The 27,720-nt window shown below is 33.1% G+C and overlaps 1 protein-coding gene across 1 annotated transcript in view; it reads right to left on the bottom strand.

Annotated features, from left to right (window-relative positions):
• CEP192 (centrosomal protein 192) overlaps positions 1-27,720 on the bottom strand; it is a 176,725-nt gene that overhangs the window by 87,983 nt on the left and 61,022 nt on the right. The window contains exons 12-19 of the mRNA XM_044683214.1: positions 23,442-23,506; positions 22,260-22,469; positions 19,802-19,922; positions 16,614-16,735; positions 14,248-15,265; positions 14,015-14,162; positions 11,868-12,033; positions 9,585-10,470 (exon numbers count right to left, since the gene is read on the bottom strand). Of these exons, the coding sequence (XP_044539149.1) occupies positions 9,585-10,470; positions 11,868-12,033; positions 14,015-14,162; positions 14,248-15,265; positions 16,614-16,735; positions 19,802-19,922; positions 22,260-22,469; positions 23,442-23,506 (2,736 nt within the window). The remainder of the gene's footprint in view (positions 1-9,584; positions 10,471-11,867; positions 12,034-14,014; positions 14,163-14,247; positions 15,266-16,613; positions 16,736-19,801; positions 19,923-22,259; positions 22,470-23,441; positions 23,507-27,720) is intronic.

Below are 27,720 nucleotides of genomic sequence, written 5' to 3'. Positions count from 1 at the left end.
AATTCTGCTTTGAGACAAATATAATATGAATATTTAAACAAGAGGTAAAACAGATACTATAGTCCATGTTAATAAAATATTGAAGTAAAAATTGCAAATAAAATCCTAGCTACTAATGACATCTCAAAAAGAGTAACACCCAATGACTGAGTTGGATTTATAACAGAGTTGATGGGAGGCGTTCAAAAATCTGGTAAACAACTGACAAACAATAAATTCAATAAGGAACACAATTATAATCGAGAAAAAGCTTTTGACAAGATTTTGAACACAGTATTAAAAATCCTAAAAAATAAACAAATATGGGTCTTTCAGATCAAAAGCATATATTTTTAAAAAAACAAATGGAACTAAAGTAAAGATGTCATCTCACCACATTATTCTTTAATATAATCCTAAAAATGTTAGCTATAGTAAGAGAGAAGTTAAATGTATAAATGTTAACCAAAACATGACCAAGTTAACCTCTATCTGCAAATGACATAATGGAATCCTGAAAAAACTCAAGTCATCAACAAATTAAGAAAATTAATAGCATTACAACAAAAGTAAAAAACAAAAATCAATGGCATTTATGTATTATGCCAAGGGAGAAAAAAGATAGTAAATAAATTTTGTTTGAAATAAAACGAAGTGGCTCAATGGATAAAGAATCAGGCTTGGGCACAGGAGGTCCTGGATTCAAGTCTTACCTAAGACATTTGATACTATGTGGCCCTGGACAAGTCAGTCATCCCTAAATGCCTAGTGCTTATGACTGTTCTACATTGGAAGCAATACTTAACAGTAGGTAAAGGTTAAAAAAACAACACCAAAAACCTTACAAAATGTATAAGATGCCTGCAAATAAACTTCAAAGCACACTCCAGTCTAGCATATGTATATTTAACTTATGCAGGTACCACCTTAGATCAAATCCTCATCACAAATAAAAATACACATTTATATAACACTAAGATTTGTAGCAAGCTTTAATATAAATTCTACCATATATCTACCAATATATTAATAAGGTGTTTTTTTTAATGGCAGCCAAGAACTGGAACTCAAGTGGGTGGATGCCCACTGACCAAGAAACAAAGGAACAAATTATCATGGCAACAATACTAAATTTGGAATGAGAAGATATGGATTCCAATCCGATATATCTCTCTTACTTACTATACAACAATAGGCAGTTAAATTAATATCTTGGTCTAAGTTGAGAGAAATAAACCAAACAGCTTTTGACGTGCCTTTTAATGCTATATCTGAGAGCCAAAAATGTGGTAAATGAATGTAATGAATTATCAAAGAATAGCAAGAAATAAAATGGAAAAATTCAAGGCAATATCCAAAGATTTAAAAACCAATACAGAATGCATGAGAGCTCTAGTCACAATTATTACACTGATACAGGAATGGATGATGAAACATATTTTCCTCATTTTGAGAGGCAATATAGAATGTCATATATACCAGGGGTATCAAACTTGAATAGAAATGGATCTCTTCTAGGTAGTATACTGATTTAGAAAACTACACATTAACATTAGCAATGTTGTACTATATTTTTACTTTTGTAAACATCTCAATTACATTTTTTTTTTTAACCCTTAACTTCGGTGTATTGTCTCATAAGTGGAAGAGTGGTAAGGGTGGGCAATGGGGGTCAAGTGACTTGCCCAGGGTCACACAGCTGGGAAGTGGCTGAGGCCGGATTTGAACCTAGGACCTCCCATCTGTAGGCCTGACTCTCAATCCACTGAGCTACCCAGGTGCCCCTCAATTACATTTTAATCTGGTTTTCCTCAGTTTTATAACCAAGTGAGTTTGACATCTCTGCTACATACTGCAAGATGCAATTAATCACTAAGTTAAATATGAGCTTAAAAAAAAAAAACAGATCCAATGCTTCCCTGCAAAGCCACTACTCTAATAATCTCTACATTTTCATAGTCAGTTCTTAGCTCATCTACATTAATAAGCAGAGAATCAATGCCAGAAACTTACAAATATAATCCAGAAGATACATAGCCTTCCTTATGACTTCACTGAATTAGATAGATTCTTGGCTGGCCTTATGGATAGGTTCCCTGCTATTATTTATTAATTTGTTATTTAATTTTAATATGCTTTTCAGTTTAAAATTTGAGTTTAAGAATCGATCCCTCCCTCTCATACTTCCCACTGAGAAGGCAAACAATATACCAATTATACATGTGAAATCAGGCAAAACAGATTTCCATTAGTGAAAGCACAAAAGAAAAATCATAAAGAAAATTGAATATTCTGTGTTTCCACTTTAAAATTCATCAGTTCTTTCTCTAAAGATAGATAGCATTTTTTCATCTTAAGTCATTTGGAATTGTCTTAGATCACTGTATTGATCACATTAGTGAAGTTTTTCAGTTGATCATTTTGATGATGTAGCTTTTACTTTGCATAATGACCTCCCAGTTCTACTCATTTCATTTTGCATCAGCTAATATAGGTCATGCTATTTTTTTCTTAAACCACCATTCTAATCACTTCTTATAGCATAGCACTCTACCACAATCATATGCCAGAACTTGTTCAGCTATTCCCCACTGAGGAGTATCTTCTCAATTTCCCATTCTTTACCACCACAAAAAGAGTTGCCACAAATAACTCTGTGAATATAGACCCTTTTCCTTTGTTTTTTTTCAGGGCACAGACTGTGTAGATCAATGATTCCCAAAGTGGGCGCTACCACCCCCTGGTGGGTGCTGCAGCCATCCAGAGGTGTGGTGATGGCAACAGGTGCATTTATCTTTCCTATTAATTGCTATTAAAATTTAAAAAAAAATTAAATTCCAGGGGGCTAAGTAATATTTTTTTCTGGAAAGGGGGCAGTAGGCCAAAAAAGTTTGGGAACCACTGGTGTAGAGGTATTGATAGGTCAAAGGATATGCTCACTTTGATAGTCCTCAAGACACAGTTCCAGATTGTTTTCCAGAAGTTGGATCAGTTCACTGCTCTACCAGTTTATTAATGAACCTATTTTCAATAAACTCCCCAGGACATGTCATTTCTGGTAGGTGGCGGTCCCTCAATTGTTTTAATTTATCTTTCTCTAGTGTTTTAAAAAATTTCTTTGCATGACTATAGAATTTCTCTGATTTCTTCTTCTGAAAACTGCCTGTTCATATCCTTTGACCATGATCCTTTGGGGAATGGCTCTAATTTTTACAAGTTTTACTCTGTTCCCTATAATTTGAGAAATGAGGGCTTGGTATTTTTAAACTAAATGTAGTTTCCCTGATTATCTCCTTTAGTTAGGCTATTTTTGCTTTTGTATCATCTGAGATCATAACTGCTACCTTTGCCCTTTTTACTTCAGCTAAAGAAAAATACATTCTGCTCCAGGCTTTTATTTTAACTGTCTTTCTGTTTCAAGTATCTCCTATATACAATATTGTTGGATCCTACTTGCTAATTCATTGTCATCTGATTCCATTTTATGGGTTAATTCCTCCATTCAAATTCAGTTCTGATTAATGCATATTTCCTTCCATTCTATTTTCTTGCTTATTGACAGATATATCCTGTCCTTTCTCAAGTCTAATTTGCTTCTGACCATTGCCATCCTTAGTCCCTTCTAACAGCCCCATCCTATTTCTTATACCCTTTCCCTATTTCCCTACTAGATAAGATAGATTTCTATACCAAGTCAGGTAGGTATGTATATTCTTCCCTCTATTAACCAATTTCAATGAGAAATGAGGTTCAGACCACCACCCCAACTCCCCATTTCCCCCTCCACTATAAATGCTTTCTTACATACTTCTTTACATGAGAAAAATTTCCAAATTCTACCTCTACCTTCCCCTTTCTCATTGTGTAACCCTCTTTCTTATCCCTTTATTTTAAGATCATCCCAACCTAATCAACTCACACTTGTGCCTTCTATGTAGATTTCTTCTAATGATAAATTTCTTAAGAATTACATGTATAAGCTTCCCATAAAGGAATGCAAAGTTTAAACCTTATTAGTCCCTAATGATTACTCTTCTTTCATGCGTACCATTTTATGCTTCTCTTTAGTCTTCTGCTTGAATGTCAAATTCTCTAATCTTGGGTAATCCTGACTCACTCAATTTTATTACTGGCTGCTTGCAATATTTTCTCCTTGACCTGGGAGGCTCTGACCTTTGGCTATATTTCTGGCAGTTTTCATGTTAGGATCTCTTTTAAAACATGATCAGTGGATTCTTTTGGCTTCTATTTTAACCTCTAAATCTAAGATACTAGGGCAGTTTTTCATTATAATTTCTTGAAATATGTCTACACTCTTTTTTGGATCACAGCTTTCAGGTAGTCCAGTTATTCTTGAATTATTTTGCCTCAAACTATTTTCTAGTTCAGTTTTTCCAATGAGATATTTCACTTTTTTCCATTTTTTTTATCTTTTTGATTTTGCTATATTGTTTCTTGAAGTCTCATGGAGTCATTAGCATCTGCTTGTTCAAGTCTAATCTTTAAAGCATTATTTTCTTCAGTACTTACCATATGGCCAATTTTTATTTTAAGGCTCCCCCAACCCCAGTATTTTTCCTAGTCTCTTTTACCAAACTGTTAATTTTCTTTTTTCTTTCTTACTCCTCCCCCCCGCCCCCAATTTTTCTGTTTCTTAACTCTTTCAGGAATTTTTACTCATCATGGGTACAATGAGTATTTTTCTTTTAATAAGTTTTACTTGTATAACTGTGTTCCCATTGTTATCTTCTACATTTATGCCTTTGTTCCTTTGACACCGTAACTTTTTATGGTAGTTTTTTGCTGATTGCTCATTTTCCCAATATATTTCTTCCTTTTGAACTTCATGTTAAGGTCTGCTCACCTGGAGTAGAGAGGCATTGTGCCAGGTTTCAAATCTTTTGGTGGCTATTTTCATAGCTAATTCTAGGAGTTTGCAAGTTTTAGGGTACTTCCAAGATGATGCACTTCCAAGAATGCAGTCATTGCTTTTCCTGTCTGCACTCTGATCTTTATCCAAAGTCCCTGCTTACCTACAGCTATAAGCTCTAGCACTTCTCTTGGCCCTAGAACAGTGACATTGCCCCTATTCCCTTGTGACCAGTCACAAGTGTTCCTCTCTGCACTGGAAGGGTGACCCATAGCTGTTTATGGGCAATATAGTGCTAATCAGCAGTAGCTGTACAAAGTGCCAGCAAAGGGTTCCTTATAATCTATTTCTGACCAGTTGTCAGAGTCCCCATGCCATCTCTGAGCTAAGAGTTTTCAAAGCTACTGCTGCTACTATGACCACCTCCATGGAATCCTGTGGTCTTCTTGCTATGCTCCTAGCCTGCACCCACCCTAATGGCACAAACCTCTTCTGCCCACTTCCTAAACTGTCTTGGACTGAAAAAATGTCTACTTCTGACCTTGTGTGGGCTATAACACTCCAAAATTTATATGCAGCATTATTTTAAAGTTGTCTGAAGGGGAATATTGGGAGAGTTCAGCTGGGTCCCAGCTTGTACTCTGCCATCTTGGCTCCTAAATACTTCTTTTCTCAGATAAGCTGCCCATCTGTATTGCTGGCTACATGCTGAACTTAGTTTTTAGGGATTTCTCCACAACTACTCCAAGAATTGGTAAAGGACTTGAAAGGAATGATACATTCATTAAGTCAAATCAGTTCATTGGACTCCAATAATTACTTGGATGACCATCACCACCTTTTTACAGCATTTTTCATGAACTACTTAAAAAAAAATATTTTTGATTACAAGGGAAGGAACCATATAGTAAGGGAAGAAGTATGATTAATGTGAATATAAGACAAGGTACCAAAAAAAATTTAACACTTCTGAGAAAAAAATCACAAGGATACAAAAGTGTTAATAGAAATAAATCACAGAAAAAAAGTTAAAGCAATAAAAAAAAAGATGTTAAAACAGACAAGTTGACACAGTGGAAAGATTTTGGATTCAGACTACATAGTTTGGACCCTGGCTCTGCTACTTATGACTTTTGTGTTATCTGACAAGACATTTAATTATTTTCCATGGATAACTCAGTTTTTACATTTGGAAAAGAGAGTTCAATTAGATTAATTCTCTATTAGCCATGAATCTATAATCCCATGAAATAGCAAAAAATGAAACAACCAATAAAGAACATTAATAGAAAATGTACAGAGGAGAGAACAGAAATATAAACAACCACACATTTACTACAGCAGAAAATAGAATTGTAGACCACAAACAACAAATGGAAAAACAAGTTCAGAAAATGACATTATAATGTATATAAAAACTGCTTTGCTCAAGGTCAAAGATGATACTTATTAATACACAACCAAAGCATTAGTGAATGCCAGTATTAATGAAAAAAAGTGAAACTCAAGTTCAGTCTGTTCCTAAAGAATCTAGAAAATAAAGCATAGTAGCAAATAAAGAGAAATAACCAAAACTATATCAGAGTAATGAAACTAAAAAAGGAATAATTTGTTTCAAATCTGAGAATGTAGCATACTCAAGCCTTTCTAGTTAAGTAGGCTTCTGATCCCTAAAAAAGGATAGAAAAGGGCAAGAAAAAAATCTATAGGCCTAGAATTTGTCCAAAAATATCAATGCAAAATTATTTAACTCAGAATCAGCAGTACATAAAAATTACTTTTCACAACCAATTTGAATTTATGAAATTAAAATGTAAAGATGATTTAAGGTCAGAATGTAATAAAGTCAGTTAGAAACAAATATTTCATTTATTTTTATATACATTTATGTTAAAATGTTTTAAATAAAACTATTAGAATATGTTCTTGAAACAATAGAAAATATATATATATATATATTTGAACCTCCAGCTTATCATAAACATCTGAATCATTCTTATTAAAAAGCAAGTGCAAAACATAGCTGCATACTCTCTCTGCTACCAATTAGATTAGTTTTAAAAATTTAATAATAATGGATGAAAAAAATTGAAAGAGTAAGTCCTGGCAACAAAGATGAAAGCAGATAATATAATGGGAATTAGCAAGGTATAGCAAGAAAGTAGGCAAGGTATTATACAGAATGGAACTTGTAGTAAAGAATATCTGGATTCAAATTCTACTTCTGTAACATAATAGCTTTGTAATAATCATGGACAAGTTATAACCTCTCAAATTCTGTTTATCCCTCTTTAAAATGGGGATAATACCTATGGCATTATTCTCTTCAAAGGATTGATGGGAAGCTGAAAAAAGATGAGTGTAAAGCACTTTGCAAACTTTAACAGCTTAGGTATCTATTATTATAATTATCATTATATAGCCAAAAACAGAAGACAGTAAATAAATACATTAATTGAAGAATTAAATTATATGAGGAAAATAGCTGGATCTAAGAAATCCACAAATTAATCTGTATTTCCATTTACCACACATTTTATCAAAGGCATTATGGGAAGGATCAGAGAGCAAGGGAAATTAACAGAAAAAAGTATTCTCCCATGATGGTATCAAATATCTAGGTGTGAATTTATCAAGTGATACAATGTATAAAGTACTGAACTGGGAGTTAGTAAATTCGAATTTCAAATCCTGTCTCAGGCAACTACTTATCTGTGATTTTAGACAGTCATTTTATTTCCCTCAGCCTTATTTTTCTCAAATGTGATAAAATATAAAGGGCATTGCAAGTCTTACATAAAATATTATAAAAATGCTAGCTATAATTAGAGAGGAGAGAGAAATAAAAAGAAATAATCATTCATACAATATCTACCAGGTGCCAATACTGTGTTAAGGGCTTTATAAATATTATTTAATTTATTATTATAAAAGCATAGCATCATAGAAGAACATGTACTCAATTTCAGATCAGAAGACCAGAGCTGAAATCTCAAGTCTTCAGATTATTATTCCTGGTGAAGTCTTGGGAAAACCACATAACCTTTCTAGGTCTTGGGTTTCCTAATCTATAAAATGAGAGGGTTGAATACATAATCTCTAAAATCCCTTCCAGTTTTATATGGACCCTGCTTCAAAATAAGTGTAACAGAAATCAATGAATAATAACTGAACAAATGGAAAGCTATCCCTTGTTCATTGTTTAATTTGAATAAATGTGGTAAAAAGGTCAATTATTTTTAAGAACTAATGCATTTCTGATTTTTTAGCTTCTCTTCACCACATTGGTTCTAACTATTAAATACTAAGGATTGTATACTAAAATTGGTTCTTATTTCCTGCTTCTTAAAATTTATTAAGTACTAAGTTCAGGGCAAAAAGACATTTTGCAAAGAAACACACTGGTGGAATATAATAGACAATCCAGAAATTAAACCCTCTTACATATTTAAGGCTGTCTGATAAACCCACTATATAAAAAACATTAGGGAATGGAACTACAATTCAAGAAAAGCCTGTGGGAAAACTGAATAGCTCACCAGTGAAAATAGGTTGATCTGCTATTATAAGTAATGTAAATTTTTTAATGGAAGAAAAATGAATTTACATTTGTCTCCAATGTGAAAAGGAATCATGCCAAACAAAAAAATTATTGAAGATTAATGGGTTTGTTTATACAAAGATAATGCATTTTTGTATAATAAAAAAACTCTAAACTTCAAAGAAGAGAAGCAGAATGGGAAAAGAAATATACCTTCACAATGGGACAAATCAAAAGATAAGCCACTTCAAAAAGGAAGAAATACAAACATGTAATATTCACAATAAAACATTCAAATTCCTTAATAATTAGGAAAATGCAAACTAATACAATCAAACTCTTATATACTAACTACACAGGTAAAAATGGAAAAAAATAGCATTCCATGCTACAGAATTTTCAGGAGGAATGGATTCATTGTTAGTAAAACTGCAAATAAGCATGAATTTTTTGGAGTGTAATATGGAGAGGAACTTATCTAGAAATAGTTTTATGATTAAAAAAACTCTTATCATCCTTTGGACCCAAAGATTTCATTTACAGGAGAAAATTGCATTTACCAATGTAGATCAGCAACTACTCTGCAGGTACCCGGGACATTGAGAAGTTAATTGATATGCCTGGAGTCATATAGCCAGTGTCAAGACAAAGAAAGGATTTGAACCCAGGTTTTCTTGATTAAGGCCAGTTATCCTTGGAATATCATAAAAAGGAAAAAAAGGAATTATTTTTCACAAATATCAATATTAGTAATATCATTCGACTGGAAACTATATCTAGCAATTGGATAATGGCCAAATAAATTATCATTTATGTAATAAAATATTAATAAGGTCATAAAGATAACAATACTAAACATTATTCAAAGAGATGAATAAAACTGGAATAATATATATGTATGTATATATATAAACTCTATGAAGAAAAAGGTCAAAAGACAGAATTTCAAGATAAAAAAGAGCTAAATAATTTTGTTCATTGTCAATTTGTTTCTTCTTCATTAAGATGGAAGGGTTTATGTACAGTTTTATGCTTATCCTCCCTATTTGTTTTGCTACTAATTAAAGTTAAAAATATCAATGTAAAAAAAGGTCCATTCCTACATAAAAATTCTGATTTAGCTCTACAATCTGTGTCTACAATTCAGTTTTTAGCTTACATTAAGCAAACTTATAACAATGAAAAGTTTCTTACCAAACCCTGATGCAACTTGTGACTCCCACGGTTCAATTCCATAAGTTCCAATGGGTGGCCCAGAAAATGGCTTTACAGTACTCAAAAGATTTTGACTTAATGCATTTGAATGAGCATTACAAAGGGAAGTAGGGCCCAATAATCCAGAACCAACATTATTTCCTAGACACATGCCCACTGCAACAGAATTGTGAATGTGTTCTCTTGAAATGGAAGTACAGGGATATCCTCCTGAATGACCATAAACTGTAGAACTACCAATATGATACTGAGACAAAGCAACATTTCCGGTTGATATAGTCCCCAAGTACTGCTGTGCAAATGGTGTTGGAAGAGACTTCTTAGGAAGGAGTGTGGGAACTGCACCAGAGAAAGCCTGTGTTTCAGAAGTAAGGTCCTGAGAGTTTACGCTCTGAACTGGCACATATTGGTCATGTGAAGTATTCTGAGGTAATTGAATGTGGCTGCTAAAACCACTGAATGGAGGTAACATATTTGTAGAGGTCAATTCTTGATTCTGAGTCACACAGTCCTGGCAAGGCACACATGTATCTATCTTAGATGACAAAGCTGGATGGAAAAGACATATTTTGTTTGGTAAAGGCCCAATTACTTGGCCCAACTCATTATGAAAAAATGGTTGACCACTTTTAACAGAACAGTGTGCAAAAACTTTAGATTTTGATAGTGGATCTTCGGTTTTGCCACCAGAAGTAGCAGGCAGATCTATTTCCGCATTCTTATCCAATATGTTTGAATTAATACTTGAGACTTCATCACTGCTCTGTAGTGGTTCCTTTTCTTTAACATTATCCATATCCTGTTCCGCCAAAGGAATTGGACTGGCTCGAACAATTGTCGTGCTCAGTTCACTGGGAGCAGCGCTCTAAAATATTACCAAAAGTATATATTTAAAAAGAACAGAAATATTGCAAATGATAGTCATATTATCCTCATATATTTACATATGAATATACGTGCAGTTCTATCAAATAGGTATCATCTCCACATTAAAATTTTCAGAAGTAATTTTTTGCATTTTATAAAATTTGCACATTAAAAAATTCGTTTGTGCTGACATGCATAAATAACTAGGCATGTAATACAGGAATTCAGCTCAGATCTACATGAATTAAACCTTTTCCAAACCAAGTAATTTTCTATAATATATTATTTGCATTCCAAATGCTCTTCTTTCTCTGTAGAGACCAAAATATGAACCTGAACACACCATTTCCAAGATCTTTAAAGTCTTTTCGACTTTCAAAATTCTATAAAATCTATGATTTTAGGTAAAAACCAGTGATTATGCTTAACAAATACACCAACTTTCCATTAAACATTTTACTTTTAAAAAGTCAAGAATTAATGCTGAAGTTGGAACTTCATGCTAATACTTCATATAACCATTTAAAATTTATATAAAATTCAATGTCCACCATTACAAAGGACATGGTATAGAACAAAAGAAAACCTTTCAACACAAGATTCTGATAGAACTCTTATAGGGAATGCCATAATGAAATAGCATTAATTTCTAAAAGAAAACTGATAATAAAACTTCCTTGGCAAAATAGCTTCTTGAAAATATTTTCATTAAAAATGCATTAATATTTTCATAATGAACTGATTAAACAAAAATACTACACACTGTTTTCTGGCCTTCTCACCCAACTATCTTTCAAACACTCCATATTTTAACCAAATTCCTCATTGTCCAATATGCTCATCCTGTTTTCTCTTGTCTCTCTAACCTTTGCTACATTGGCTTTTCTCCTATCTCTGCCTGCTCAAACCCTTCCCTTCCTTCAAATCCTAATTTAGATGCCTGACACATTTTCTAGGAAGGAACCCTATTCTTAAGTTAGTCTTTTCATAAGCTCAACATAATCTCTCCTTATCTTATATCATAACAAAACTCATACTCCAGTGCCACTTTATCTTTTATCATAGTATATACATGTTATATTCCGCCTATTCGACTAGAAGCTTACTGAAAGCAGAGTCTGTGTCTTATTTCATCTGTATTTCCAAATACGTAGCACAATGCCAAGCATATAGTAAATAATTAATAAATTAAACTCAAACATTCAACTAGATAAAAAAAGTTACAGGCAACACAGAAATGCAATGATACTAAATAAGCATAGAAACTGGCAAAATGGCAACATAGGATAGAATAGGGTTCAGTGAGACTTTTAACTTAACTAAGTATAGGCTTAATTACACAAGCTTGTGTGACTAACTATGAAGCATGCATACTGATAAAAAGCTATATATTACCTGACTTTTCTCAGAAATATCTCCAACAGCTATATGAGAGGTGCTGTCATAGACAGAAACATAGGTTAACCTAGCCATACTAGGACTTGAACATACAGACTGAGGCAATGCACTATCACAAGGTCTCTGAGGATGAGCGGATGAACTAACAAAATTTGATTCAGTTCTGAAAAGAAAAAAAGGAAAATCATAAAGTACAATGTGATATTTATTTATTATTCCTAGAATTTCTGCCATTTTCTTAACTAAACCTATTTAGAATAAATACAGAGTTGTAAGGAACCCCCCCAGAAGTTTAATCGATCTAATTCTATCAAATCAAGATATGAACAGAAATATACTCTATAATAGGTACAAAAAGTGGACTTTAAATTTTCCAAAAAGAGGAAACTAAGGTTTCCTTACAGTCTCCCTCTTAAAAATCTCTGTTCGACTTTCTCAACTTTCCTTTTCATGCAGTCAGGACAAATAAGACTAAACTAAGCTCAAGTATGACTAAAGGATGGTGTTCTTAAAAGATAAGGTAACTCAAATATTTAATAAGATTTCAAAAATTTTATGTGCTCATTATGTTGTGCATTTTGAATGTTCCAAACTACTTTTTTTAAACCTAATTTTTAAAAACAAAACTGGTTTTCTAAACATATCAATTTCCCCTTACCCATCTTGTTAGCCTTGCTTGTCAACAGAGATTAGAAAAGAAAAGTATAGTTCAGCAAAAATCAACCAAAATTTCAAGCACATCTAACAACATTCCACATTCAAAGTCCCTTAAGTCCCTTACTCCTTCAGTAAAGAAAGGGAGGTGCCCTTTCTCAATTCTTCACTGGGACTAAGTTCAGTTGTATGATCATATGGCATTTAATTTTGTTGTTCTTTTCATTTCCGCTGCTAGTAGTCATTTTTCTGGTTCTTATTATGCTCATATTTATATTTATATTCTTCCCATTTTTCTCTTAAATTTTTCATACTTGTTTTATGGTGCAGTAAGATTTCATCATATTCACATACCATGTTTTTAGTCATTCCCAACTGGTGAGCATCTAATTTGCTTCCAATCCTTTGCAACCAAACACACACAAAAACCAAAGCATTATTTTGCTTCAAATCCTCTAAGTTCTCCAGATAAGGTTCCACTGATTGAGAAAAACTTGTCAACAGAAATTTCATTCTACAATCTATATTTTAAACTATATGTAATATTGTTTCTTTCCATTAGTATAAGAAAAACTGAATTGTTCACCCAATATTATTTGTAAAAAAAAAAAAATTAAGAGTGTTTAAATGAATTTGTTTTATGCATTTTGTTCTCCTTCACAATTCTGCTACTATTGTTGTTCAGACATATCTAGCTCTGTGTGACTTAAGAGTTTTCTTGGCAAAGATACTGGAGTGATCTGCCATTTGCTTCTCCAGTTCATTTCAGAGATGAGAAAATAGAGACAAACATAATTAACTGATTTGCCTAGGGTCATACAACTATTAAGGATCTGACACTGGTCTTTCTGACTCCAGATTCAGCACTACATCCACTGCACCACCTAGCTCCTTAACAATATCACATGGTAAAAAGTTTCTTTTTCTGTAATCTATTAAAAAAAAAAAACAAAACTTTTACCATCTGTTTTAGAATCAATACTGAATATTGGTTCCAAGACAGAAGAGTAGTAAGGATTAGGCAGCTGGAGTGAGGTGACCTGCCCAGAGCAACACAGCTAGTAAGTATCTGGGGCTGTATTTGAACTCCAGACCTCCCATCTCCAGCCTGGCTCTCTATCAACTAAGCCAATAATGGGCAAACTGCGGGCCAGATACAGCCCCCTGAAATATTCTATCTGCCCGGGGACATTATTCCTAATCTGACAAATATAATGAGTAGGATACAATACAATGAAACTTCGAAAGAGTTGCCTTAGAAACAGAGATAAGCATTTCCTTTCCTTTGGCCTCCTCTTTAAAAAGGTTGCCAATCACTGCACTAAGCCAACTAGCTGACCCTCTATTATCCCTCTGAAATTAAAATGTTGATCGAATGTTATCTTTGTAACAAAAGGGCGGTCAAAATTCATGAACATTTTTCAATTTACAACCTTAAAAGCAGGATATGGATTACAATTCCTAAATTCCTAAACTCCAAAAATACTTACCCTGAAGTAGGTGTTTCAGGAATTTCACTAGGAGAAGAATGAATCAGTGGTGAAGTTGAAGGTCTAAAGTTTAATTGTTCATCTTCTAAACACTGTGCCTCCGGTTCAGAGGAGGCATTTTTCAAATTTGTTAAACAATGGTTTGTTCCTCAATGAGAAAAAAAAAATCCTATATGAGATATGGTGAAATTGAGCATATAACAGAAATACACATGCATACACAGAATACTTACCAATATTTTGGGGGAAAAATTCACATTTTTCAAAGGTCACAAGCTTTTCACTGCTGTATGGCTCACAATCATCCTCGCTTTGAATCTGGGTTTCTCTACTATCATTTATTTCTTTACATTCTGCAGGTGTCAAGTTGAATATTGCAGTGGACTTTCTTATTGGCAAATAACTACCAGGCTTCGGGGTGCTGATCATAGTAGGCTTTTCACCTGTACCAACATCTGGTATTCTGGCATTCATGGAAAACATCTTATCAACTGTCGCTCTATCCCCACTAGTAAGGAGTGAGTTTAGGGGATTCATGGCTTGACTTGCAATCTGTCTTGCTAAGGACGATGTAGCTTTGAATGACCTTTCATTTTCGGTAGTATCATCCATTAAGAATTGTCTCATATTTTTTCCTGATGCCAAGATTTGATTGGGTGACAAATGTTCAGCAATTACATTATCAGTGTTTTCCACACACTGCTTCTTACCCCACTGTTGTCCAATATTTTTACTTACATCAGATGCACCCAATGATGCCTGACTCCCTATTTCTGTTTCCTTATTAAAGATAACATCTGGATTTTTTTCCGTTTCCCTTGCATTCATACAGTCACTGTGTAAATCTACCTCGAGAAAATCTTGTATAGTTGGATTACTGGATGAAGATAAATCCCAGGTACCAGATAACCCAGTTCTCAAAAAATTATCAGAATTGCCTTCATATCTATTAACTTCTGTTTTTTTGAGGTATTTCTCCATATCAAATGTATTGTTTCCATTACTTTCTGCATGACTAGGTAACTTTTGATTCACAAGAGATAAGCTCCTCACTTTACTAGCTTCTAGAAAAATATTCTGTTTGCTTTTATTTGAAAGTGCCATTATCATAGCAGCTAACTGGGAAGGCTCAGCACTCACTGAGGCATTAGCAATAGCTGAAGCAATGGTACTTATATTGGGTATAGTATCATTACAATCAGGAATCTTGTCCTCACATCTTTCACTATTGCTTTTGATGACTGAAGTGTCCTAAAAAAAAAAAAAAAAAAAAAAAACCAAGAAGAAATTCATATTGAAGGTAAACTAATTCAATTGAGATATGTATATATATATATATGTAAAAGTTTATAAAGGAATTAATATTTCCATGATTCAATTGTATGTAACAGCTAAGGAGCCCAGGAAAACACTAGCATTCATGCAACTTCAAACATAGGTTCATTTATAAGTTTTTTAAAAAATTCTTAAATTTCATCTTAGAATCAATATTGTGTATTGGTTCCAACACAGAAGAGTGGTAAGGGCTAGGTAATTGGGATTAAGTGACTTGACCAGGGTCACACAGATAGGAAGTATCTGAGACAAAATTTGAAGACAGGACCTCCCAACTCTAGGGCTGGCTCTTAATCTACTGAGCCATTTAGCTGCCCTTCAATTATAGGTTCTTAAAGGAATTTACAAACCTAAACAATTCCAAAAATAAAAAATAAGCAAAAAATCCAGAGGAAAAAGACCACTAAAAGAAAGGGTATTAATGATCTCTTCAAGGCTTTAGATGAAGCACACATTAAAAAATAAGGGTAATTAAGAACCAGAAGCTTAAAAATGCCAAAAGCCAGAGCTAGACATAAGAGCAGGCAGCAGCTAAAGACACACAGAGGTGTGAAGGGAAAAGATGACACAATTTTTTATAAACGTATGTATTTTTAATGATAAGAGATTCAATTTTCCACAGCATGTCAGATTTTATTTTGTGACAGAATGTAAGGATTATACTAAATGTCTGAAGCCACTCAAATCTAGACCATATATTGTAGGTAGGTATAATAAGCAACCTCAATTTCATCATTAGATAATATTATGCTAAAAATAACTTTCAAGGATGCCATAAAAAAAATATTTAGAAACTAAGCATAAAATAAAAATGAGAACAATGTTGTACATTATACAGAAAAAGGCATGCTTACAAAGTAATACCAAGCTGATAATAAACTATATATTTTTTAAAAATCCTTACCTTCCATCTTAGAACCAATACTACATATTGGTTCTAAGGCACAAGAGTGGTAAGGGCTAGGCACTGGGGGTGAAATGACTTGCCCAGGGTCACAGAGTTGGGAAGTGTCTGAGGACAGATTTGAACCTAGGACCTCCCATCTCTAGGCCTGGCTCTCAATCCACTGAGCTACCCAGCTGCTCCCTAATAAAATAATTATTAAAACACGCACATTTTAAACATTTAACTAATCTAACTGTTCTCTTTGTTCACTAAATTAATTTGGGAGAAGAAAAATGAGTATAAAATATTTATTCTTTAGAAGAGAAATCAGTAACTTAAGACAAATGTGTGATTTTTTAAATAAAAAGTTCAAGATACCTCTGTTCTTCCTTTAAAAATTATATAATTTTCATCTATTTCTGAAGGAGTCTCCAAATCATCAGTGTTAAATGTAGTTGACTCATCATACACTGGCTCCTTGAATTTTTCTTTTACACCTTCTGAAGAAAAAATTTTTTTTAAATTTATGGTGTCATGTGGAAACAACAGAGTTAATACAATGACAATCAAGTTAATACATGACTATCAAGATAAAAGGAAATAACTACTGTCAAATAAGTCACTTTAATCTTTCACTACATAGGAATGAGAGGATACAATGAACAAGACAATATCTGATATTGAGACCTATTCTGTTTTGTCTGGAGGAAAAATTCCTGACGCTTGAGATTCAGTCATGCAACTGTGGATTTTAGTCCATCCTCCCAAACAAGTTTCAAGTCAAAGTAATCCGTGCTTCACAACTGTTAAATCTTATATAAATATGCAATAAGAATAATAATTAAAGAAGAGCACTTTTCTATGAACATTGATATTCAATTCATTCATGATGATTAATAATTATCATGAGATTTTAATGTTATCCATATCAATCCATACCCAATTACTAGAAACAATGTTAAATAAATGTAAGGTTATAAGAATAATGTTAATAGAAAAAGGACGCAGGAAAATATTTCAAATGATTGCATTTAAATGTTTTTGCTTTAGTTCCTTCTCAGTTGACCTTCTCGTTTTATTTTAGTTACTAGATCATAAACTCTCTCAGGACATGGAATATTTTTATAATTTTACACTCCACACAACGATTAGCACAGCAGGTGCTCAAACACTTAAGAAAATAATCATATTTGAAAAGAAAAGGAATGATTACATATATGGGAATCTTTTCCAAATTGATTGGCTATGTTTGACTATCAGCTGGTAAGTCAGAGTTCAAAATGAATAACAATCATATTAGAAAATAAAAATGAGAACACGGGATGTGTACTTTAGACAACTTCTAACCCAATCTTATTAAACAAACTGTTGATGCTAGAAGAAATGGACAAAGTAACTGACATATAGACTCATTGTTTCTTAGGGAAATTTACCTGGAATAAATAAAATTACTACAAAAATGAAATCAAAAGAGCCTTAAAACTTCCCCAACTAAGGTAAATTCTTTACAAGAAGAGAGATGAAAAACCAAGCACTTATGGTTTATATACCTTCTAAGTGCTATGCTCTGGAAATAAAGATAAAAATGAAAATTTTTTGAAAGGAAAAATGAGAGCTCCTATCCTCAGGGTGCTTTGTGGTGTAAAATGTACCTACAAGAGCCAAAGAACCAATTGGATCCTGAATCTCTGATAGTAACAAGGGCTTTGTGAGCTTGAAAAGATGCTAATTTACCCAGGGCTTGAATTTTGTCTCTTATAAAATTAGGAAATGGTATTAGTTCTTGAAATTATCTCTGTGTGGTTATTAACATCTATAAACTATACCTTATTTTAAGTAGAAAGACTTAAGTTAAAATTTCACAGGAGACAGCTGGGTAGCTCAGTAGATTGAGATCCAGGCCTAGACACAGAAGGTCCTGGGTTCAAATCTGGCTTCAGACACTTCCCAGCTGGGTGATCCTGGGCAAGTCAATTAATCCCCATTGCCTAGCTCTTACCACTCTCCTGCCTTGGAACCAATACACAGTAATGATTCCAAGACAGTAGGTAAGGGTTTAAAAAAAATTTTTTTTTTAAATTTTTTACTTATTTTCTCCATGTTATTTGGTGTTAGCAATGTCTAAGCACCTCCCAAATCTTTCTAATGAAAATATTCACAATATGAGATGTCGGTGTGATCTAAATGACTCCACTTTGTTTCTTACTCCTGAGTAACATCCTCTCCATCATTTTTAGTATCTTCTCTTAACCACCCCTTTACATTCAAGTCACCAAATATTAAATAAATATTAACACATTATTCATTTCAATTAATAAGTAATCATTTAAAAATAAATAAGTTAACAATATTTCAATATTGATATTTAATATTTTGATTTACTATTAACAATTAAATTTGTTTTAGATATAAAATTAAAGTAATTAAATAGCTCACTTATTTATATATTAGTTAATAAGCATATTAAAGCACATATTAATTTTACTTTTTTGAGTTCTTGACAAAACTTTTTCTATTATTACCCTCTGCCATTTTTGTTGTTTGTTTAGTCATTTTTCCATTGTGTCCATCTCTGTGACCTCATTTGGGGTGTTCTTGCCAAAAAAACTGGAGTGGCTTCCCAATTCCTTCTCAAATTCATATTAAAATGAGGAAACTGAGGCAAACAGGGTTAAGTGACTTGCCTAGAACTCCTGAAAATGAGTCTTCCTGATTCCCAGCCCAGAATTTTATCCACTGTGTCATGTAACTGCCCTCATGTTCTGTCATAGAAATTGGCAAAAAAGTTTCAATTTCTTCATAATAGTTTTTTTAATAATTGTTTAATAAGAACACTGCAAAAGGAGATAATTAAATTTACTATGAAATCATATTAATTTTTGCCTTTAGATATGTGACAAAACCAACTCTAATTCCTTTCTTTCTCAAGGAAGGCCACTGAACCAGTCTTCTCGTTTTACTTACAGCAAGAATGTCAAGAATGTTTCAATTTAATGCTCACTTCCCCCACATATACATACTGCACAGTGGTCAAGGACTTCCCACAGTCTGGTACCAGAATTATAATCTAGCTACTACAGTAACTGAAATCATTAATGGTCACCACAAATTTCTAAAAGAAAATATGGATCTGGGAGTTGGGAAGTTCAAATCTTTCCTGGGCTCAGTTAATCAATAAGCAGTTAAGATGTAAAGTCCTAATTAAACTAAATAAGTTTTAAGGCAGTGATTCCCAAAGTGGGTGCTACCATCCCCTGGTGGGTGCTGCAGCGATCCAGGGGGTTGGTGATGGCCACAGGTGCATTTATCTTTCCTATTAATTGCTATTAACATTTTTAAAAATTAATTTCCAGGAGGCTAAGTAATATTTTTTCTGGAAAGGGGGCGATAGGCCAAAAAAGTTTGGGAACCACTGTTTTAAGGGAAGGAAAACTGATTATTTCTCAAAGAAATCTTACTCAATTAATATCTTGACCAATATTTAAGAAAATATAGATTTGAAAGAAAATAACTGTTAAAATTACAAGATTAATTGGTTAATTAGGCCCCCAAACTTCATCCATTACCTGAAAAGAGAACATGCTGCTCTTGATCTTGCTCTAAATTGTCCGGTGATACATCAGATTCCCTCAATAGAGCTACAGGTTCTCTTTTTTCTGGAGATGTAATAAAGTAACCAAATGATGGCTACAAAATAATTGGACATGTTAGTTTCTTAATTTTCAAACTTTAATATCGTAGGAGATTTTAATATAATGCAATTTATTTTACAAAGTAGTTCAGAACAATATAGAAATATGTTTTCCATGGTAATACAAGTATAACCCCAATCAGATTGCTCACCAGCTCTGGGAAGGAAGAGGGAAGGGAAAGAGAGACAATTTGGATCATATAACTTAAGTGGAAAATTAAAACATCTAATTGGTAAAATAAAATATCTTTCCAAAAAAATGAAACAAAAAAACCAAAACAACAAAGTACTTCAGAAATCTTACAACCCATCAAAGTCCAATCCTCCAAGTAAAATGTCCTTTAATAACTCAATTATACCATTTTCCACAGAAATGTCAATTCAATTAGATATAGCTTGCATCACAGTCTTGAAAAGTTACTTGCATGTAAAGTACTTCTTAATTCTGTTTCTCTGTAATATATGTGAAACCAATTCAACTACTATTAAGGAAAAGTATTCTGTACAACAATGCTACTTATATATCTCACAATTTGAGAGCCCACAAATGCCCTGTTCATAAGATTGAAAAGAACGCCATAAAATAATCCCACTTATCTCTATTCTCACTTTGCAGAACACTAAAAGAAATGCATGATAGCACTTCTTCCTCTATTTACTCATCTCTTCCTACTGACATATGCCTAATCCTTGAAGACCCAACTCACTCTTCTATAAAGCCCTTGCCTTGCTCATACAATAGTGGTTTTACATTCTGATGCACTTAAAATTTTGTGTATTTCATACTTAAATAGAAGTCAAATTCAAATAAATCTCACCTTACTAAGTAATAAAACTCAATTTTGTTTGTCACCCTAACTCTAGGCTATTTATGTTTTATATATATACACATATATATATATGTTTAAAAAGGCATTTTATAAGCACTTAATAAATAACTCAATCTGTTTGACTGTAGGTATATTATTTGTCTAGTAGTTAAGGAAGAAAAAGAAAGGGGGAAAGAATGCTAAGATAAACAGTATTCTTTTGTTCTACTGTCCAAACAATTACATTTCAAACATTTTATTTCAAATATCCTCATCATTAAAGAGAGGAAAAATCACATCAAATACCTTAAATACAAATTCAAAGACCCAAGAGCAAGGAGCAAAAGCCTGCTGAATTCAAAGCATTTTTTCACCTGTTAATTCAACATTCATTTGAATTGATTTAATTAATTTGATCAATCCAAGGCAATTTCATTAACGTTTCTGATCTTACATTTTATTTTAAAAATCTGACTATAAATCCAGTCATTAGTGATTTCATTTGGAGTTGTAAAAATGATATTACTAGGAGAAAGATTTTGTCCTAGCAAGTGATGCCAGGGCTGATGGTAATAATAAAGCCAAGTCTCAAATCAGATCCATGTGGGAAAAAACTATGGCATATTGGCATATAAACTTTGAGAATTTAATTTAAGTCAATCTGAGAAAATATTTTATAAAAGTAATCCACTATGCTTTAGGTAATCTGCAACTCTGCAAGGTCTGAGCTAAATGTCACACTCTCATTTTTCAGTCTATCCCACTATCTCTGAGACAGCCAATAAGGTATTTATGAATTCAACCACCATCTAATTTATCAGTCCAAAGAATTATTAAATTTGTTGAAATTCTTCAGAATCTCATATTTCTTCTACCTTGGATTAATATGAAAACCAGTTTATTACTTTGGAACCCATAAAATATTTCTTTTAATGAACACTATTCAATTCAAAAGATTTATTGATTACCTATATATAAAAGCACAGTATCTGGCAAGCCTTGTCAATTAAATATTTCTATAAATACAGTAAAAACAAAGAAATATATTTAATTTAAGCAAAAACCATAAAACTTTTTTCTATGCCATAGCAACTTTTTATTTTAAAGTTTAGAAGCAATAGGATAATTCTGATATCCCTTCAATTTGGCTAAATATAGAAAGCAACCTGTAGGTCCCATGGTATATTTTCACAGCTACATTTAGACAGAATTCTTTTTTATTTTTTTTTAATAGACATTTACTAGACATGAACTTTCAAAGAATTCTTTCAATAATCCAAAAATGTTTCTACTTCCCAAACTTAAGATTTTGATTTCTATAATTAGGAATGAATTTCCTTAATGGGAATATAGTTTAGTATAAATTTTTAAAGGCTATAAAACACAAACACAAATCTTTAAAAGATTTGAGGGCAATTATGGCCTATCATCTAGTCTAGTACCTAGGGAGAAAGCTATAAGAATCATAGCTAGCAGCACTAATTTCTGCCTACTTTGCGTTTCTTTGCATATTTCCATACATACCCTTTTCACATTAAAATCCCCGCCAAGGCAGCCAAGCGCTTCGGATCTCTGACCAAAGAACTCCCCTAAAGAAAGCCGCAAGTAGCTGGCATCATTACCAGTCATATCTGATGTAGTTGGTGATCTCCTCAATATATTATAGTTAAGAGATGCATTCCATGATGTATCCCCTAGAGCACCTGATGTGTTCTGAAGATCTATTTTCTCTTCCTATGAAGAAAATAATTGTAAGAGTGTTGGAATTTTAAAGATCTTTGTAAAGTAACTTGCTTTTAAAGACAAAAATAAACAAGAAGAAACCTAAATAGGAGTATATTTAAATTCTATGGTAGACCTTTTTTTCCCCAGTTGAAACATCATATTGGGTTCTTTACAATCACAATGATAAAAAAATTATTTTAAAAAAGGAAAAACTGTCTGTACTAAAATCAAGATTTTCTCTTTTTAGCACAATTAAAAATTAGAGAAATACTACTTAAAACTTTTCATGTTAACCTGAAGTGAATTGTGAAGAAACTTTCAAAATTCAATGTGGTTCAGTCACTTGTTTATTCTGCAAGGAAAACCCTAAAATAATCAAAGTAAGAGGGTGTCTCAAAGGTACCCAGTATTATGGTACTTAATAATCTACAACATGCATGCAATAACCATGATCCAATTCCAGACACTATTAGAAACTGTGCTGCCTACATGTAGAAACACTATGGAAAAGACCATTGGATGTGTAATCAGAAAAAACCTAGGTTTTATTCTCTTTCTTGACACTGTGTGACTATAAGCAAACCACTTAATTTTTTTAAACTTCAGTTTCTCAATATACAAAAAGGTTATGATATTTTTGATACATACCTACGAAGAGTGTGAAGAAAATATTTTGCAAATGTTAAAGCATCAAATAAAAGTTATTAAACCAATAAGAATAGACTAACATTTTAGAGTACCAGTTCTGGAGTTGGGAATATTTGAGTTCAAATCAAGTTGTAGACACTTGTTGGTCTATGAACCTACCAAGTCACTTGATCCCTGTTTGGCTCAGTTTCCCTCATCAATAAAATAGGAATAATAATAAAAGCACTTACCTCCCAGAGTTGTGAGCATCAGATGAGATAATTGTAAAAGCACTTGGCACATAGTAAATGCTTAGTACAAAGTAAGTGCTACATTTTGAAACAAATTACTAACCTGCATAAATCTGTGTTCTCTTTCAAATTCTTTTTCATCTTGAATAATCAAAGCCATTGCTTCAGCTTAAAAACAGTTTGGCAAAACAATGTTAATGGTGCTAACTACAATTTATCTAAAAAAAAAAAATACATTCCCCATCAACTAAAATGCTGTGGAAATAAGCTCAAATTCCACCGCCCCATGTCATTAATATTCATATCATATATGCATTTAAAACTGTGAATCATTAGCTTTTGAAGTTAAACATTTGGATAAAAAAGCTAAAGTGGAACAAAGACTAAATTTGGAGTCAAAAGGTAATGGTTCAAATCCTATCTCTACATGGAACTGTGTGACCTTAAGTAAGTTGGATCAATGGCTCAACTAGAATTTCATCATCTGTAATAAGTAAATAAAATCACTTTGCCAACTATCTTTCTGGAGCTGCCACAGATATATGGCATAGGACAATGGCCATAAAGGCATGTTTCGACCTTCAATCTGGATTACTACAAGTTTCTTGTGTAATCCCCTCTATACCTGTGGTTGCCCTAGACCAGTGATTCCCAAAATTTTTTGGCCTACCGCCCCCTTTCCAGAAAATAATATTACGTAGCCCCCTGGAAATTAATTTTTTGAAATTTTAATAACAATTAATAGGAAAGATAAATGCACCTGTGGCCATCACCGACTCCCCGGATAGTTGCAGCACCTACCAGGGGGCAGTAGCGCCCACTTTGGAAATCACTGCCCTAGACTCATGATGGCAAATCTATGGCACAGGTGCCAAAAAAAGGCATGTAGAGCCCTCTCTGTGGGCACACCTGCAGTCTTTTTTTTTTTCCTTTCAAACAAAGAAGTCAAAGGGACTAGGGCAGAACTGTTCCCTACCCCCCTTGTGCCCGAGGACATTCCTCACTTTACTCGCCCCTCTACCTAGCAGTCCAATGGTCATACTTCTTCCCTTCACTATCTGGGAGGTGGGGTGAGTGAAACACAGAATAGGGAGGAAGAAGGGGGTGTGCATGGCACAGCACCCAGTCTCGAGGGGAAGCGGGGATGAGGGCAGGCCCTGGCACTTGATCTGGAAGGTAGGGGCAGGCCACGGCATTTTGTCTCTAAAACATTTGCCATCACTGCCCTAAACTATAAACTAACCTATATATAGTGCCATCAAAGTAATGCTCCTAATGCACAACTAAGATCATATTACTGTCTCCTCAAAAACATTCAAGCTTTGTAAAGTTTAATTTTAAAAATACATAAGTTTAGCTTTCTAGTAACCCCAAAATAACATCTAGCCTTCCACACTTTCACCCCTTCATTTATCATAAATCTGCCAACAAATTCGTCTTACAACCATGCTTTCAATCTATCCCTGTGATTTTGTCGCCCCTACTCTACAGCTTCTATGAATACTTTCCCTTTATTGTGTTTACCTGATGAAATCACAATCATTCCTACAAGATTCAATAAATGTCAATTACACCAAAATGCCTCCAACAGCCAGAATATATCTTTTCATATACACAACTCTTGTAGTAGTCTCCCTTAAAATATTCAGCACATGAAGCCTTAAATTTGTGCACAAGTCTTATATTCCTTACAGAATTGTAAACTTACAAAGGATAGAAGCTTTGTCTTATTCATCTCCATATTCCTAAAGTTATGTATAACTATGAATAATTTCCATGTTCTGCTTCTCAAATGAAATATTATAGTTACTATGCCTTTAACATATCAGTTATTTAAGGGAATGATGATAATGTTGTTAAAGTAAAGCTGCAAACATTAAGGGACTATAATTTGTCAAGCATTATTCTAAAGCTCTGGGGACACAAAGAACGACCCCCTAAAAAAAAAAAATCAAAACCCAAACTATAAGTCCTTACTACTCTCAAGGAGTTCCCAATATAATGGGAAAGTCTACAAATAAACAATTATGTAAAAACAAGATATATAAAGGATAAATTGAAGATGATCAAAAGAGAAAAAGCACTAACATTAAGGAGGTATGGAAATGAAGACAGCCTTCTTAAAACAAGGTGGAATTTTAATTGGAACTTATAGGAAACCAGGAGATAAAGAGAAAGAATAATGGCAGCATGGGATATAATGAAAAATAAAGGGAGTCCTTCCTTTATTTTCCACCCTTTATATAAGTTTCATGATAATCAAAGGTCTTTTACTTTCAAAATGAATTATTTTTCTGAGTTCTATACAGTTTAATCTAATTTATAAAGCATTAAAACTATAAATTAACTTTGGCAAAATTGTTTTTTTATTATACCTGCATAGTCCACTAACAAGCATAAAATTTTCCTTTGGCTACTTAAGTTGTTCTGTATATTCTGAAGGATCATTTTATACTTTATACAAGTATTTTATGTATCCAGGTAGAATGATTTCCAATTGTTTAATGAGTTTTGTGACTATTTGGAAAGAAATTTCCCAAATAGTGCCTTTTGGGTTTTGTTATTATTACATACAAATACTATCAGTTTTTGAGGATTTATTTTATAATCTGAAACTATGGATAATTGTATACTTATTGTGCTGATTTTCTAAGTAAACTATCATGTAAACAGGAAATAAAAGACAGTTTTACCTCTTCTTTCCTATCTTTACACCTTTAATTTCTTTCAATTGTCTTCCAGACACTTCTGTTTGTCCTTCCAGAACTACATTAAGTAATACTGGTAGGCACTTGAAAAGATAGAACAGATAACTAGAATTACGTGAAACTAAAAAGCTTCTAAATTTTAAAAATGAATGTAAGAAGTGGGAAAATTTTTTTTATCAAATTTCCCCATTAAATTTGGTCCAAAAATACCATAAACAATTAACAGAAGTATTTAAGAACAAAAGTGATTCCCAGGGGCAGCTGGGTAGCTCAGTGGATTGAGAGTCAGGCCTAGAGACGGGAGGTCCTAGGTTCAAATCTGGCCTCAGACACTTCCCAGCTGTGTGACCCTGGGCAAGTCACTTGACCCCCATTGCCTACCCTTACCACTCTTCTACCTATAAGTCAATACACAGAAGTTAAGGGTTTAAAAAAAAAAAAAAGTGATTCCCAACAAATAAGTGGTGTATGAACAAAAGAATTCCAAACTAATACTAACCACATGGAAGAATTTTCCAAATTATTAATAAGAGAAGTACAAATTAAAACAACAACATGGCTTTAACTCATACCTTGAAAACTAGCAATTATAATAGATGGCCACAGTCAATGCTGCATTAGTTTTAAGAAGACAGGGACACTGGTGTATTAATAGTTATATGAAGCAGAACAACCATTTTGGAAAGCAATTTGGAATCATTCAAATGAAATGAGTAAAAAGTCTATACCTTTTTGCCCAGAGATTCCAAACTTATCTTAACGAGATCCACTGAAAGAATAGTTTCCCACTAAACAAAAATATTTTACAGCTGCACTTTTTACGATAACAAAGAAATAGAAACAAAGTAGATGTCTATCCCTATCAACTGGGGAATGGCTAAACAAATTGTGGTAAATAAAGTAATGAATAAACATTTATTAGATTCTTACTATGTATACTAAGATTTTAATCCATGACTTGGCTAAAAGTCATTCATAAATACTTATGAAATGTTCAGAAGGCAATAGCTGGAGGGATAATTAACATAGGAATGACAAAATAAAGATCCAAAAAGACCTGACAATAGAAATAAAAAAAACCAGTACCAGTCCTATGTCCGGAACCAAAAAAATCAACTATATGAGTTCAAGATATAGGAGATGGGGATAAATAACAGTTTGTATAAAAATGTTTTGGGGATTTTAATAAATTGTAATCACATTAAAAGTCAACAGTATTACACGACAGCTAATAGAGTATGGGCTACCATCAAAAGGGGCTTCATATCAAGAAGTTATTGTAATCTGTACACTAAAAAAGAATATCACACTGCACTAAATTTTATTAAAGATACTGGCAAGATAGAATATATGCAGATGAGGGTGACCATCATGAGTGACTCACATAAGAACATATTACGGGAGGAAACAGTTAACAAAACTAAAGATGCTTAACCTAGAGAAGATGGGGCATAGGAGAAAAAAGAATATGGTTATTTTAAAGTCTGTCCACAGCTTAGTGGAATTAACATTTGTTCTGGTTGGGCCCAAAGGGTCCAAAACCCAGGAACAATGAGTAGAGGGAAAAAGGGACATTCAATTTGAATTTTTTTTAGAAGGCCGAATAATCAGAGTTGTCGAAATGTGAAAACTCATGAGGAATTTACTGACTTACTGACGGTCTTCAAGAAAATG

Source organism: Gracilinanus agilis, chromosome 1 (assembly GCF_016433145.1).
Source record: "Gracilinanus agilis isolate LMUSP501 chromosome 1, AgileGrace, whole genome shotgun sequence".
NCBI classification, from domain to species: domain Eukaryota; kingdom Metazoa; phylum Chordata; class Mammalia; order Didelphimorphia; family Didelphidae; genus Gracilinanus; species Gracilinanus agilis.
This window is presented reverse-complemented; position numbering and strand designations above follow the sequence as displayed.